The sequence below is a fragment of the Mustela putorius genome, unplaced genomic scaffold (assembly GCF_011764305.1).
Source record: "Mustela putorius furo isolate JIRA1106 unplaced genomic scaffold, ASM1176430v1.1 tig00001012_pilon_pilon_pilon, whole genome shotgun sequence".
Taxonomy (NCBI): domain Eukaryota; kingdom Metazoa; phylum Chordata; class Mammalia; order Carnivora; family Mustelidae; genus Mustela; species Mustela putorius.
In genome coordinates this window covers 5,367,821-5,384,929 of record NW_025421531.1, presented here as the reverse complement: position 1 = coordinate 5,384,929, position 17,109 = coordinate 5,367,821, and the positions used below count along the sequence as shown (strand labels likewise).

The 17,109-nt window shown below is 43.3% G+C and overlaps 1 protein-coding gene across 5 annotated transcripts in view; it reads right to left on the bottom strand.

Moving 5' to 3' along the window:
• The window catches only part of HHAT (hedgehog acyltransferase), a 339,661-nt gene that overhangs the window by 290,115 nt on the left and 32,437 nt on the right, over positions 1-17,109 (bottom strand). For all 5 annotated transcript variants that reach the window (XR_006608637.1, XM_013047215.2, XM_045087064.1 and 2 more), the window contains exon 3: positions 6,117-6,184. Coding sequence is in view for 4 of the 5 variants with exons in the window: in XM_013047215.2 (XP_012902669.1) it covers positions 6,117-6,184 (68 nt within the window). In the remaining variant the exon portion in view is untranslated. The remainder of the gene's footprint in view (positions 1-6,116; positions 6,185-17,109) is intronic.

The window sequence follows — 17,109 nt, the reverse complement described above, 5'->3', positions numbered from 1 at the left end:
ACCTCAAGAAAAAAATCCAGCAGGGAGGGCGCCTGGGTGGCTCAGTGGGTTAAGCCGCTGCCTTCGGCTCAGGTCATGATCTCAGGGTCCTGGGATCGAGTCCCGCATCGGGCTCTCTGCTCAGCAGGGAGCCTGCTTCCTCCCCTCTCTCTCTCTCTGCCTGCCTCTCTGCCTACTTGTGATCTCTCTCTGTCAAATAAATAAATAAAATATTAAAAAAAAAAAAAAAAAAAAAAAATCCAGCAGGGATGAGACTAGGTAAGAGTGTACTGACAGGCAAGGAGCAAGAGTTCTTCATGTTAACAAGAGGGAATCAAGCCCAGCGTGTGCTCAGGAGCCTTCGTTCCATCACCAGCCTGCAGTCTCTTGGCCCTTCTGTGGAGATTCTTCAGCCCACACTCTCTCTGCCTGGAAAGGCTGGCAAAGGGCACACGAATCAGCCTCTGCTGGGCAGCCTCTCTGTGAAGGGGCAAAGCTGCATAAAATCCAATTTTCTCTTAATAAGGAAAGGCTGAAAGTTCTCACGCACAGCCAAACTGCTTATTAATCTGCTCCCATCACACAGAGGGAGGCAGAGATATAATAAGAACACTGGAATCCTCTCAGAGGGGCTATGGCTTAACGAAAAGGAGGCAAAGCCTACACCCTCTAAACGTGCCAGAATGTAAAGACATGCAACAAAGCGAGTGTTGCTGAGGCACCATGTTCCTTTACCACAAGCCCCCAGTGAGACAGGCATGTTCGCTCTGATCCAACAAACACTACTGGACGCCGACTGTCAGGCAGAGGAGGCCAAGAGGAGAGGGCCTGAGACCTCAAACAGGGAACTGTTAGAGAACAGAGGTTCAGGAGAGAGTCCTGGGAAAGGAACTCATAGGAGAGAGAGACTAATGCCAACCAGAGGTTGGAGCAAGGGGAGAGGAGTCAGGGAAGTTTCCCTGGGGGCTGTTCCCCGTGCTGACAGGCATGCACACCAGTCTGCAGGAACGGTCACGTGCAGGAAACATCAAGGCGCCTTCGGGGGATGTTACTTAGCAGCAAAGGGTGACCGCATGGATCTGAGGTGCTGACACAAGGTAGGGTCAGCGGACAGATGGGGCTGAATGTCAGCTAGGGAGTCTGCACTTTATACCCCAAGAAATGGGGAACACGAATGGCCTCTGAGTAACATTATGAGACATGAACGCCAGGGATGCACAATTCTGGAATCTGGTAGGGCAGGGGTACAGAAGAGACTAGGTAAGGGGAGGGGCAGGGTGGGCAAGGCAGGAAAATCACGAGGATCCTGAAAGAGGCCCCAGAAGAAACGACAATGGCCTGACTCCCTTCAGTAACTGTTTACAGCCTTCTGAATAAAGTGCAGACTCCACACATGGTGCCCAGAAGCCTTGGTGGTCAGGCTCTATCTCGTGCCATCCCCCCCACCACACCTAGCCTCCCAGCCCAGCTATTCTGGCTCTTTCTCATCCAGGTCCGAAAACATGCTATGCTCTTCACCCACCTTTCCCCACGGTCTCCCTAGACCTTGGCTGGAATTGCCATGAGTCCAAATCACATGCCCCTGCAGCTTCTGCATGTCCCACAGAGGGCTGTGTCACCTGCCCCACGGTCCAATCCTCAGCTTCCCCCAAATCCAGAGCCCAGGGAGGAGAGAGACTGGGCCCAGAATGTCCCCGCCTCCCAGCACTCAGCACATCCCCTGGAGGCCTCTTACACAGCAGGCACTCAAGGAATATTTATTCAGTGAATCAAACAGAGCTTTTTTTTTTTTTTTTTTTTTTAAGTATTGAAACACGGAGCAATTTAAAAATGAGCTGAATCTTAAAAATCTGTATAGGCGAACCTTGAGTGCTAGAAACCTGTACTTTAAAAAAGTACCTCTTTTCTCTTCACATTCAAAGACTTAAGTGATCAAGCTTCCCTTCTCTGATCTTGTGTTGTCTTCCTCATCGTTCTGACAGGCACTGAAAATTCCTCTCTGATTCTACTTCTGAAAGAATGTCTTTTCTACAAGGATCCCCCCATTTCAGAATCTGCCGCAAGAGGGAGTGTCCTCAGGAAAGGAGGAGGAGTTGATTACATGTAAAATTTTTCACAATACATTAGGCTTTTGAGAGCTCCCTTCAGTAGCAATTCCCATCTAGATTTAAGTGCTTCTCTGTAGAATATTACCTGCTTGCCAGAGAAGGGGAATCAGTGAATCTTAGCTCTGAAACAAGGATGTTTTCCATGGGGGCAAAAGCAGAACTACCCCCACAAAAACACACCATGGGCGTCCGTTCCGCCCCAGGCACACACGAGCTGGGTGCTCTCCATCCAGCATCTCCATCCCACAGCCTCCCCTTCCCATACTCCGGGTAATAAAACTGAGGCTCAGAGGAGGTAAAGTAGTTTCCAAAACCCAGTAAACTGCATTGTGAACTCAAGTCCATCTAACTCCAAACCCGTGCTTTTTTTTTTTAATTTTTTTAAAATTTTTAAAAAATTATTTATTTATTTGACAGACAGAGATCACAAGTAGGCAGAGAGGCAGGCAGAGAGAGGAGGAAGCAGGCTCCCCGCTGAGCAGAGAGCCCGACGCGGGGCTCGATCCCAGGACCCTGGTATCATGACCTGAGCCGAAGGCAGAGACTTTAACCCACTGAGCCACTCAGGCACCCCCCAAACCCATGCTCTTTCCATTATGCCAACTACCTTGTATCAGAAATAATAAAAGGGAAAAAAATTCAGAACACTACAGCCCAACATAGAGCTTCATTTGTATCCATGTGATTGTGACCTTGTCTGGAAGCAAGTTTACCACATCGAGCAAGGCAGACAAGAAATAAAGTTCCCTTTACTGATTGGGACCACGAGCCAAAAAAACTAACATGGGAAAAAGACAAGGGGACCACCAAACACCAAGACAGAGAACGGCCAGAACTGGAAAGGGACCAGGCAGGACCCACCCCTGGCCACCCACAGGTTCCCAGCTCGCACCCACTCCAGGGAGCCACCAGAGCCGCAGGAAGGGGCCCTTCCAAGCCAGGGAGAGCAGACACTGCCAAGGAGCGTGCGAAGGTCCCAGCATACAGAATGGAAGCAGTCGGTGACAGCGGCCCCACACAAGCTCCCCCCACCACATCAGGCATCTCAGCAAGTGCCGTCGGCTTTATGCCAAAGAAATTACCAGGCCCAAAGGCATTCCTGATGTGGGCTATATCCCTCCACTCTAACATCATCAGAAGTTGGAGGGCTGTGGTCATCCCCACATGCCCTTCCCTACCCTCGAGTGAAGCTTCACCTTGATCAACATGTCCCTAATAGCTCCTTCCCTTTCCCAATCACAGAGAGCCCCTCCAGAGCAACTCCTCTACTGGTGACCTTGCCAAGTCCTATGAGTCTGTGGAGCTCAGGGGTCCGGAGCAGTTTGTGGAAGCCTGTGCCATGGTGGTCTCTCCCTGCTCTGACTATAGACACCATCCCACTCAGTTTACCTACACATCTCTCTAGATGCAGGTAGTACAGTGTGTTTTCTCCAGTGTTACAACTTGGCACAGTGGTCTCACTCTTTCCTACAGTTACCTCCAACCAAATACTCACCTCTTCTATTCTAGGCACTAAAGATACCAGATTGATTAAATCCCAGCCCTGTCCTCGTGACACTCAGTCTAGTGGAGGACGGATCATATAAAATACAACTGGACAAACATATTTCTCATTACAGGGCACGAGACAATTCAAAGCACTATAGCACATCACCCTATTCTCTTCATATCACTTAGCTCGATCTGTAGCTGTCAGGTTTATTCGTTTACTTACCTGAGATCTGTCCCCATTAAGAGACAGTGGGACAGGAATCTTGTCTGTCTGGTTCACTATTGTGTCCAGAAACATACTCATTAAAAGTAGTGTGTGTGGAAGGGGATAAAGAGAGAGGCAGGGAAGTGTCAGGAATGATGAGCACTAAACCCAACACAGAGGTCCAAGCAATGCTTCTGTGACTGGCTCAGACGTAAAGAGGGAATATGGACCAGAAAGGGAAGGGGAGAGAAAAAATCCGGAAGAGGACAGGCCGAGCAAAAGAAACGGCAGGTCAGAAATGGCAGAGGCTATTTGGGGAGAGCCCCTGAACACGGACATGGACCAGTTGTTCTCAAAGACACCTGTGGATGCCGGGAGACACTTTTGATTGTCGTGACTTGGGTCAGGAGTTGCTGCTGGCACACACCAGGCAGAGCCCGGGGGGCTGCTAAATGTCCTACAAGGTACAGAACAGCTCCCTGACAACAGAGAATTATCTGGTCTAAAATGTCAGTAGTCCTGAGTTTGGCAACTGTAACATTTAAGGCATGGACTGGGCAGAGAACATTAAAGCTTTCTTTCTAATGTTCACAATTTCTACTCTCACCAAGTATGTTCTTTTGATTAGAATTTAGAGCCGGATAGCATTTGCTTACCACCTCCCATAACCTTGAAGAAAGGAAATATACATCAAGGAGTGTCCAGAACCTGTCAGGCCTCTGTACCAGCTGAAATGAGACTCTCAGCAGGTATCTGGGAACTCCCTCGTGCTGCACGTGGCCTGGGTCTGTTCTATGATCTTCATCAAGGACACAGTATCAATTGCCCTCACCTACTGACTATCCACCAAGACTCTTCATTTTCCCTCTAAACTCTAAGATTCCAAACTACCCACCCCATTTGCAAGGGATGAGATGTAGAAAGATGAGGACAAGAGGTACTCAACAGCACCAGATCGATGGATGGATGGGCAGACAAACAGAGGCATGGACAGAGATTTCTCAGAATGGAAAGGACTGAGTCTGTAGAGCTCCAAGGGCATGTATCTGTGCTTTACACACTTTTCCATGAAGGCAGGACTGTCCTGAATGTTGACACCCCCAGCCCCATGCCCTGTTATGAAGAGTGGAGGAGAGGCGGGGTCTTTGCTTAGCAAAGGTCATTTCCCTAGGAATCTACAGCCTTGGCAGGGAGTCAAGCAGCTAGACTTTGAAGGAGTGGTGACAGGAGTTAGGAAGTCAGCAAAGACAAAGCCCCTTTGTCTGGAAGTAGTACACACAGCAGGACGGAGCCTGCCCCTTGACAATGAAATCTGCAGCAGCTCCAGAACTCCCTGGGGCCTGACCCTCTGTTCAGCTGCCTGTCCTGCCTTGCAATGGCTTCTCTTCTCAAGAGCTAGAAGTCTCTTAGTCTAAAATGGGTTTGTTTCTTTTTGTCTCTGGCAAACAGTTCAGTATTGTCTGAAATGCTTGAATTGTAACTATAAGAGGGAAGAGAGAGGAAGAGAGATCACCATGTTCTTTCCTGTTGTAAGAGATCCAATAGTGAAACATTTCTGAAGAGTAGATCTCAGACACTCACAGGGGCTATCTCCTGCTACATCTCAAATTCTACCATGACAGAAGTTTCCCAGATTTCCTCATCTCTGAAGTGGACACAATACCATCCACCTTACAGTCTTACTAATATCCTAAAGAGGCTTATTTAAATCATAAGTATTTACAGATGGATGCAATGAATGAAAACTCAATAGCATCCAACTTCTCAGGGAAACTTCTGGTGGACAGAACAGCAAAAGCCAGGAATGGCACCCACTGCAGGGCAGGAGTTCTTCCCAGTCCCACACGATCATGGGCCTTCGGTCTAATACAGCGGCTCCACACAGAGCCAGAGCTGGAAAGAAGGGACAGTTTACCCTAGAATTTGCTGCAATTCTAAGCAAGAACAGCAACTCTCACAGTAGAAAAATATCAGCATAGGCAGTGCCCAGTTAGTAAACGAATGGTTTTCCAAAAGCTCATTTGTAAGTTGCATGTTTGAAACTTGGAATGAAAGCATTATTTTATGTCCCAAGCCAGCCCACAAACACTGATTGAACTTAAAATACTTCTGGCACAACACATACTTAGAGCGAAAACAGTAAAAAGCAATGTTCTGATATCACTTTAAAAATCTATCAAAATAAAAGAATTAAAATTAAAATAAATAAAAATCTATCAAAATTGCTTAGAAAAATAAATACACAGCTCATCACTAGCCAAATACAATAGTAATACAAAATATTGAAACCAGGTTTGAAAACTGAGAAGCTTTAACATTCATCCACTGAGTACCTTCTTTAATCCTCCAAATAAAGTGCCAATCTCCAGGGCAAACTGCCGGTCCAGCTCCTCTTCATGTTCTGACAAGAAAAACAGTGTTTCATTAGTCAGTTTTATTTAAAACTGGGTTGGTTTAAAAGGAGAGGCACTAAGAGAAATTGGAATATGTTCTGGAAAAGCGGTCTGTGGACTGAGCTACAAACATGGAGACATGTCAGACCTTCTGCTCTAGTTTCCTGTGACCGAAGTTCCTGGAAATACAGAGTGGGGCTGATGGAAATGTCCCCTTCAACTTGTAATAAAGGTTACAAATGGAGAGGGATCAAGACACAAAGCTTCCAGCACCAGGAACCAAAGGTGGAATTAGTGCAAATGCCTCACCTCTATAGCTGGTGAAAAATTATTCTAAACAGATCATACCACAAAATGACAGTGATCATAGCCCCATGATATGCACATAATGCTAACGAGATTATAAAATGAAATCCTATAATAGTAGTAAGTATACAATTGGTTTAAAACTAAAAGTATTAACAAAATATTCATTCAAATACTTGCTAAGAGTGTGCAATAACCAGGCACACACTGTGATATACCAGAAATGAAACAAAACAAGATTGGCATGACCTTTGCCTGGGACTCCTGATACCCCAGGGAAGTGAGACGAACCAATAATGATAAATTGCAATAGTGCTGATGCACGCCAAGTAAGGAAGGAGGAGTGCTGAAGTGCCTGTGCAATGTCCCCTGACCAGCCCAAGGGGAATGGATGGAGCTCAAAAGAGTACACTGAACTGGAGATGAAGCCTGGGGCAGATTCAGCATAAGGGTAGCGATGCAGCCACCAGAATGTCTGAGCTCACCCTAAAAGGCACAGGGTGCACAAACAAGGCAAAAACAATCCTTATCAGACCAACAAACCTACAAAAACCACAGAAGAAACAAAAAGGAACTACCCAGAAAGATGGCAGGAAAACCAGGAGAATGTGTAGTCATTAAAGGATGCCCAGAAAGATGGCAGGAAAACCAGGAGAATGTGTAGTCATTAAAGGATGCTGGTTTCACAGTGGGATCCAGGGACAGAGTCACACACTAGAGGAGCCCCAGCATACAACCACTGCCCTGGGAACAATAGGAAAGGGTGGGGTGGTGAGCACCAGCGCAGGGCACCACATGGACCAGCTCCAGGGCAGAGTCCCACTGCATCCCACGGGGTGCAGGGGGCGCTGTGGAGGTGTGGGATTACAGCCGGGCTCTGGTTCTTTCTGTTACAGAGGGGCGCAGGTCACATTGTGTGCTCAACGGTGCACAGACTCAAGTTCCAGGGAAAAGCCCACAAAGGGCAAACCACTGCAATCCAACAATCCTCTTGCCTCTTCTGTTTTGGTTTCACGAAAAGCAACCTCCAGAAACATCAGAATTGTGCAGAACTGAAACGAGGCAGAAACGTGTTTGGGTGGTTTTGTTTTTGTTTTTTGCTTCTTTTTTAAAAAAGTACGTTCAGAAGCAGTGAAATTTACATGCGAAAGCACCAGACTTCCTGAAACTGGAACGCAGCTCCCTCTAGTGCGAAAAAGGAATCCTATACAGGAGAATAATGATACCCTGTCTGGTGCCCGCAACTGAAATGAAGGCACAATTTTAAAAAGTAAAAAAAGATGAAATTAATTTTAGTATCTTTTATTTCCACACAGAATCAGTATTAAACAATTACGTATGAGTCATTTTACATCCCTTTTTCTTAACTAATTCTTCAAAATCCAATATACATGCTATCCTTATAGCCCATCTCAATTTGAAGAGGCTACATTTTAAGTGCTGGGACAGCTAATGACTACAGTATTAGACAGCATGGCCAAAACCAAAAATCTTCTCTCAGGTTTGGAGAATTTTTACAACTCGCCCGGTCTGATTTCTTGACACCAAATGCTACACAACATCCATTCTTCCTTGGAATTCATGGTCCTGAAAGGGTCTTAAGTTAGCTGAAAATGCGTGGCTACAGAATTTGGTTGCTATAGGAGAACAGCAGCTGAGAACGTGTAGTGGGAAATCTTTCCCCAAAGAGCTTCGGCCCTCAGAATTTCTCTGCTGCGACCTTTCATTAGAGAGCCCATATTCTCACTCAGAGCAAGAGTTTGCATCGTAGCTCACACACACTCAAGCAAAAGGACCCTGCAAATGGAGAGAAGCCTTCTTTGCCTGAGCAATTTTCTCCACACCACGCAGGCCTGACTGTTGGGCGAAGCGAGCTTCTTCGAGGTGCCCTGGTTTTATTTCCCAAAATTCAGCGCTCCACAAAACCGCCTCGGAGCACAGAAATGAAGCAATTTCTGGTGATGAGACCTCATTACTAAATCAGCTGTTGATTCTCCCCACTCCAACCACCACCCAACAAGAGGATACATCAAAGCCCCATTCTACCTACTGAGTGAGAGGATTTGCATTTTAATCGATGCCAATGAGCTGTGGTGGTAAACCATTTACTTGGAAGTGCTAACTAACCTACCCCTTTCACCCTCAACATTTTGATAGGAAACCATTTCTGGGGTGGGGTGGGGGTAATTAGAGGGCAATAATCGGGAAGGGGAGGAAACACACACACACCCTTGTCTGACACAAGCCACTGCCAAGGACTAGCACACCCAATCATGGCTTAACATGTCCTGCTGTTTCTATGCATTTGAAAATTCCAATCAGCTCCTACTGATTCTTTATTTCTCTAAGAAGCCGCCGGGTACGACAGACTGTGGCAGTAAATGAGTAGAGAAAGGGAGCAGAAAAGATGGGCTTCTCCAGATAAGAGAATTTAACGATAACCAGCTCTCACAAATTCATATAAAAGGTCATATAGAAGGATGAGAAGGTGCTGGTTTTCCTATTATAACTCTTGAGAAGTGGCTCCCCACCCCCCAATTCCCATAAGGGAATGAAAAGTTGATGTAGAAATAGCCCAAGCAAAAGCAAATCATGTATGTAAATAGGATACAAAGTGACATACAACATAAAAGGCCTTCAGATGTCCTAATAAGGCTGCTCGTCTATTACTCATCAGTGGGAATTCTGGGGTCTATCACTGCCAGCCACCAGGTACACGATCTGCATGGGAGTCCTTAGGGCTCCAGACTGAGATGGAAACACTCCAGCAAAGAGGAAACCGTAAGCTCTGGGCATATTCTTTTGTGTTTGACAGAGCGGCGGGGAGCACTAGCTGGAGGAGTAAGGAGCTGTGGAGTCTAATACGGAGGGTTGCTTTCACATGCCCTCAGCTCAGGCCCTGTCCCAGGTCACTGTTCACTGTGACAAGTTTACTACTGGTGTGAAGAAAGTCTACTAAGGGTGGGGAGCCTGGGTGGCTCATTCGGTGATGCGTCCGCCTTCTGCTCAGGTCATGATCCTGCGGTCCTCCATCAGCGGGAAGCCTGCTTCTCTCTCTACCCCATTGCCTTGCGTGCTTGCTTGCTCTCTCTCTGGCTCGCTCTCTCAAATAAGTAAAATCTTAAAAAAAAAAAAAAAAAAGTCAACCAACAATCTCCCGCCTTCAGGGCCAGTGTCCACATAGGAGGAGAAAGCCTACGTAAGCCGGAGAGGAAGGAGTGGGCCAGCAAGCTTGGATTCCCAGGAGGAAAGCCGGAGCTCTAACGTTTCCTATGACCCTGGCCACAGGTGACCAGGGAACAGGGTGAGCCATAACATGAAGCCCTGCCTAACAGATCCCTCGGAGCCCGAGTGTGACATACACTATCCATGCTGGCCATCAAGCCAGACTGCCCAGTCCTTGGGAGGTCCGTGGGAGCTATGCCCTTGGGTCCTTTCACAAAAGACCTGTTAACTGAAGAGCCCCTGGTGGCCCCTCCCATGGTTCCAAGGGCAAGGCCACCTGTTCAAGACAGGACCAGGGGTAGCCTCCATTCCCCCCAACCCAATGCCGCCCACCCTGAACTGGGCCCTCCAGAGTTGCCAGCTGTCTTGCAACCAAATTCTCTAGTCACAAAATCAAGTGGGAAAAGTTACCTCTTGTTTACAAAGCCCGCCCCTCATGAGAGGTTAGTGTGTTATGAACACAAAGAAGAATCTAAACGCACTGTTGTCTCCTTTCCTTATAAACAGAGAGGTAAGTGACAACAACAGGGGCGTTTAGGAACAAACAGAAGGTAAAAGGTGAAAATGTTCAACCACAATTGTATTCCACTTTCAGAACACCTACTATATAAACACAGAAATTGGACGTAGCAATTCAAATAAATCATTTGTTTGTAGTTGCTTAAATATCGAGGCTTCCCTGTGCTACAGAGTTTATTTACAGAAACATTTAACTCTGCTCATTCAAGATTTTTAAAAATAAAAATAAAGGGTCTGTGAAATGGAAATGCAAATTTGTGGAAAAATACCACTCTGTTTATAAAAATGTCCCCAGTATGCAAGTTTTTAGGAAGAGAGCTAGGGCATAAAATTTGAACCTGGGCTCTGGAAAAGCCAAAAGAATCTAGCATGGTCTACTGTTCAATGGAGAGTAATTGCCATCAAAAAAAAAAAAAAAAAGTAGAATTTATAAATAAACCCAAGTGATTGTTGGTTTGTCTTTTTTTTTTTTTTTTTTGAAAAAGAGAAGAAATCCACTAAATTGACAAAACCTTTTGTAAATTCCCTAAAACAGAAAAAATGAGACATGGGTGATTCAAAACATTATATGATCTACAACTGGATGTTCATACATTTGAAAATTTCAATGCAGAGGAAAAACGTAGGGGCACCTGGCTGCCTCACACAACTCTTGATCTCAGGGTTGTGAGTTTGAGCCCCCACATTGGGTGTAAAAATTCCATAAAAATAAAATCTGAAAAAAAATTTATATATATCTCAAACTGACTTAAGAAAATCTAAATATAGGGGCGCCTGGGTGGCTCAGTGGGTTAAAGCCTCTGCCTTCGGCTCGGGTCATGATCCCAGGGTCCTGGGATCAAGCCCCACGTTGGGCTCTCTACTCAGCAGGGAGCCTGCTTCCCCCTCCCTCTCTCTCTGCCTGCCTCTCTGCCTACTTGTGATCTCTGTCAAATAAAATCTTAAAAAAAAAAAATATATATATAAATATAACCTGAAATAACTAAAAGGTACTGAAGTTTTCAGTGAATCTATTTCCAAACACTCCATGCCTAGACTAGACAAACTTACAAATGAATATCAAACTTAGAAGCTCATGTCTCGTGCACTATTTACACAGTTCCATAGCACACACAAAAAATAAACTTCCCCATTCATTTTATAAAGTTAATGCTGATGTTAAAATCTGATGAAACAAAAATAAAGCTACAGGCCAATGAATCTCACTTAGAAATTAATAATTTAAAAAAACCTTGGAAACAAGCAGTTTATTTAAAAATACCATAGTCATAGGTCTGTTGTAGGAATCCATATAAGCCATACTGGAAAATGTATAACTTTAAAATATGTCAACAACTTGATGGGCACCTGGGTGGCTCAGTGGGTTTAAAGCCTCTGCTTTCAGCTCAGGTCATGATCCCACGGTCCTGGGATCGAGCCCTGAATCGGGTTCTCTGCTCAGCAGGGAGCCTGCCTCCCCCTCTCTCTGTGCCTGCCTCTCTGCCTACTTGTGATTTCTGTCTGTCAAATAAATAAATCTTTAAAAAAAAAAAATGTCAACAACTTGAAAGGGAAAAACTTTGCAATCATCTGAATAGGTGCTTTAAAAATGAATTCAACATTCACTGCTGATTTTAAAAATTTAGTTAAAGGGAACTAGCCAGATTCCTTATCATAATTTGAAAAAAAAAGAAAAAGGCAAAGTTTATTCAACTTTTCAGTAATGGTAAAAACAATATGAGAAATTCCATTAAAATTAGAATTAAAATAAAAATAGCATTCTTTCCCAACTACTGTATTGTTCTACAAGTCCCAGCTAAGCAATAATAGATGAAGCAAAACCATTAGCATGATCTGCAGATATTATCTAAACACAAAAATTAGGAAAATCAAAAATAAATAAATGGAACATTAAGAGAATTCAATAAATTGTTGGAATTTAACATACATAAACCAAAATAAATACCTTTAGATCATAGATAATCAGCTACAAATTATAGGAAATATAACTGGAAAATTTCCCAATCATAAAAGGGAAAAAAAAGACTCAAATGATCTGAATAGGAATTTTAACAGGATTTGTTATGAAGATCAGCAACTTTAATAAGGGAAATAACAGAAGACCCTGAATGAATAAAGAAAAAATACCATTATCTGTGGATGGAAAAATATAATAAGAATACTAATTATTTACAAATTTCTAGGGTTCCTAGAATTCTAATTAAAATGCAATGAGATTTTTTTCAGAACAATTTCGTATATGTATATAGAAGAATAAACCAGTAAAAATAGCTAAGTGAGTACATTATATGTTAATAAAAAATAAATTATTAATAAAAAAAAAAAGAATAGCGGGCGCCTGCGTGGCTCGGTTGGTTGAACGACTGTCTTCCGGCTCAGGTCATGATTCCGGACTTCCAGGATCTCGTCCCACATGGGGCTCCTGGATCCTTGGGAAGTCCGCTTCTCCCTCTGACCTTCTCCTCTCTCATGGCTCTCTCACTCATTTTCTCTCAAATAAATAAATAAAATCTTTAAAAAAAGAAAAAAAGAAAAGCTAAGTGAGGAAATGAAGAACGATGAGTGGTAACTTATTTCACAAATACTCAAGTATTTTATAAAGCAATTTATTTATTTATTTATTTGAGAGAGAGAGCACGGAGCAGGTGCTCAGAGGAAGAAGCAGACTCCCCGCTGAGCAGGGAGCCTGATATGGGACTTGATCCTGGCACTCCAGAATCATCACCTGAGCTGAGGCAGTTGCTTAACCAACTGAGCCACCCAGATGCCCTATAAGGCATTTTTAATTAAAACAGTGCAGTAATGAGGTACAAATTGATTGAGAAATCCACTGATATTCTCAGAAAAGAGAGCTCCCAACCCCAGGATCATGACCTGAGCCGAAGGCAGATGCCTAACCGACTGAGCCACCCAGGTGTCCCAAGAAGAAGTACTACTGACACAACCTTCCTGGAGAACAGTCTGGGGAAGTCTATCAAAAACCTTAAAAATATTCATGTAGTTTTGCTCTGCAATTCCTCTTCTAGAAATCACTCTTCTGAAAATCCTTCTGAGAAAAGCTCTCAGGTATGACACAACAATACAAATAGATTCCTTACAAAATAAGTGCGCTACACATTCAACTCATACAGCTGGAATGAAAAGGAACAGAGCAAATCCAAAGAAACGATAAGAAATAATAAGAGCAGAAATTGGAGAACAAAAGGAAACAACTGAGAAACTGAACAAAGCCACAATCTGGAAAGATCGCTAAACTCTCTGACACAACAGATCAAAGCAAAAAAAGAGGAGGAAGGGAAGGACAGAGACAATGTAACACAAAATACACAGTAAGAGGAAAACAAAACTACAGAAACAAACAAACAAAAATTTAAATACGAGTATTATGAACCACAATATACCAATCAAATGGAAAACCTACATAAATTCATAGAACCCTGGAAAGCTACAAAATGTCAAAATAGGTACAAAATGAAATAAACTTGAATATAAATCAACAAATAATTGAAACAATAGTCTAAGACTTCCCCTCCCAGCTGCTTTCCCAGGTGACTGCCAATCACTCAGGTTTTTACTGATGACAATCCGACTCTTTTCATTTCAAAAATTGCATCAAACTGATATGAACACAATATATGGGCTTTTTTTTAGGTGGGAGCATTAACTCTTTCAAGGTTACAGCACGGCAGATCTCATCTTTCCTCAGGTTAAGTGTACACAGAGGAACATAAAAGTGTTTCTACATCTACCGAACCACAAGGGCATCACCTTGACCCAGCAGGTCCAGATTAGCCACCACGCTGCAGAGCTCAAGGGAAGCAGTCCCCAAGCATAGCAGATCACCACCACCTCAAGCCAAGTATTTCCATGTGACTTAGAGATGTTCTACACCTGGTAGAGTCGGAAGGAAGAAAGGGTGTTCTGTTCAGTCCCTGCTGTGAATTTAGCAAAAGATTCCATTGGATGAAAGCCATTCAAGTTAGACTGCTGTCCCACATGGCCCAACAGCCCTGCCTCCCCAGACAGAGAGCAGTGAACAAGACGCCTGCTCCGCGCCCAGAGAAAGCAGCTATGCAGATGCGCGCTGGTGGCATTTCACTGAACAGGTAGGTTTTGAGCCTGTAATATGTTCTAGGCACTCTATTTGCTCCAAATAGAAACATCCCAAAAAAAGTTTACAGAAGAGACTGTCTTCCCAGTGACCTAATTCTATCATGCGGCTAAGTAGCACTTTTTCCTGAATTAGACAGTAAGACATGGAGCCAAGAAGACTTAACACTGCACCATTAAACACACTTTGGCAAGACAGAGGGATCCAGCTTCCATGAGCTGAACTGGCAAAACTATTAGAGAAAGAAGACATTTCTTGGAGCAACCTGAGAAACACTTTGGCACTGACATTTAAAGGAAAAACAGAGGATGAAAGAAGCTTCGGGCTAGGGAGTGGTCACTAATAAGTCCAACAGCATGACAGCCTCTGGATCAGCTGAGGTGCAGAAAAGCTTCCTACTATCCACGGAAGGATCCCCTTTCGCCCCCATCCCAGCAGCCAGCGTGACACAGAAAGGAAACATTTTATCCCAATTCTTGGATAAAATTTTAAAAATTTTATTGTAGAATAGACAAAAGGGCCTCCCCTTTTAAAGTGAGGTGCTTTAGTAATTATCAATAAATACAAGTGGCAGAATAGAACAAGATGTTGGGTCTCGAGTTGGACACCTCTGAGTTTAAACCCAGTTCCATTAGAACTTACTAAATGTGGGACCGTAAATTCTTTCAATCTCTGTATCCTCATCTGGGTGAAAAAGTACAACACCCATTGTGAAAGACTCCTAGGATGGCGGCCATAAATTCCATTCACAGGCATGCTGCTCCAGCCATAAAAAGGCTAGACTGCTCCCCTTGAATCTGGACTGGAGCTATGATTTGCTTTCACCAATAAATGAGGCAGAAGTGAACTGTACAACGTCCCAGGCTGAACTTTAAGAGATCTGTAGCTTCTGCTTTTGTGCACTTGAAATACCCCTTCTTGAACCCAGCTGTCCTGCTAGGAGAAATATAAGCCATGTGGAGAGTCATCCAGAGAGAACCTCTGCACACTAGGTGACAACTCCCCACTGAGGTCTTGGCCAGCTACATGAGTGAGGCACCCGATGACTGTAGTCCCAGCTAACACCACACAGACCAGAAGACCTCCCCTGCTGAGTCCAGGAGAGGTTTGTTCAAAGGACAAAGACTTAAAAAAATGAGTTAGTGTAATCCATAACATCAACAAGCAAAAAAACAAACAAAACACACACACACACACACATAAAAACCACATGGTCATATCAATAGAGGCACAAAAGCATTTGACAAAATCCAACACTCATTTACAATTAAACACTCTCAGCAAACTAGAAACAGAAGGGAACTTTCTCAATTGGATTAAGAAATCTACAGTGAACATCAGAACATCAGAATGGTCAGAAAGCTTTCCTACTAAGATCAGAAAAATGGCAAAAGTGTCCCCTCTCACCCCTCCTTTTCAATATCATAATGGGAATCCTACTTAGTGCAGTAAGAAAATGAAATGAAAGGTATATAGAATGGAGGGTTGCTAGACAGCTCAGTCAGTTAGGTATTTGCCTTCGGTTCAGGTCATGATCCCAGTGCCCTGGGATGAAGCTCCCTTTCCCTCTGCCATTCCCCTCAGCTTGTTCTCTCTGGCTCTATCTTTAGTCAAATAAATAAATAAAATCTTTTTAAAAAAAAGTATACTAAATGGAAAGGAAGAAAAGCAATTGTCTTTATATGCAGAGAATACAAATACCTATGTAGAAAATCCAAAGAATCCACAAAAACACTCCTGGAACCAGTCAGTGATTATAGCAAGGTAGCAGGATACAAGATTTTTATGCAAATTCAATTCCTTTTCTACAGATCAGCAATGAACAAGTGAAATTTACAATTAAGAACACAATACCATTTACATTAGCACCCCCAAAAGTGAAATACTTAGGAATAAATCTAATACAAGTCATGTATGTATTAGGAGAACTAGAAAACTGATGAAAACTAAAACAAAACAAAACAAAAAATTTGAGAGATATTACATGTTCATGGATAGGAAGGCTCAATATTGTTAAGATGTCAGTTCTATAAACTTCGTTTATAGATTCAATGCTAGCAAGTTCTCTTGTGGACATTGACAAAATGATTCTAAAGTTTATATGGAAAAGCAAAACATCCAGAATAGCCATAAATAAATAAAGTCAGAGGGCTGATATCACTCAATTTCAAGACTTATAATAAAGCCTCGGTATTCAAGAGACTGTGGCACTGGAGAAAGAATAGACAAACAGATGAATGGAACAGATTAGAAAGCCCAGAAAAAGACCCGCATAAATTCAGTAAACTCACCTTTGACAAAGGAGCAAAGGCAGTACAACACAGGAAAGATAGTCTTTCAACAAATGCTGGACCTGGACATCCACATTTTAAAAAAAATGAATCTATATGCAGACTTTACACCTATCACAAAAATTAACTGAAAATGGATATTATAGATCTAAATATAAAATGGAATACTACTGAATTCCCAGAAGATAATGTAAGAGAAAATCTAGATGACCCTGGCTCTAGGAGGTACCGTTCAGATACCCAAGACACAATGTATTAAAGAAACAACTGGTAAACTGGACTTAACCAAAATTTAAAATATCTTTTCTGCAAAAGACACTCTCAAGAGAATAGGTGACAAGCCAGAGGCTGGAATAAAATATTTACAAAAATCCTATTATCCAAAATATACAAGGAACTACTAAAGCTCAAGAATAAGAAAATAAGGGGTGCCTGGGTGGCTCAGTGGGTTAAGCCGCTGCCTTCGGCTCAGGTCATGATC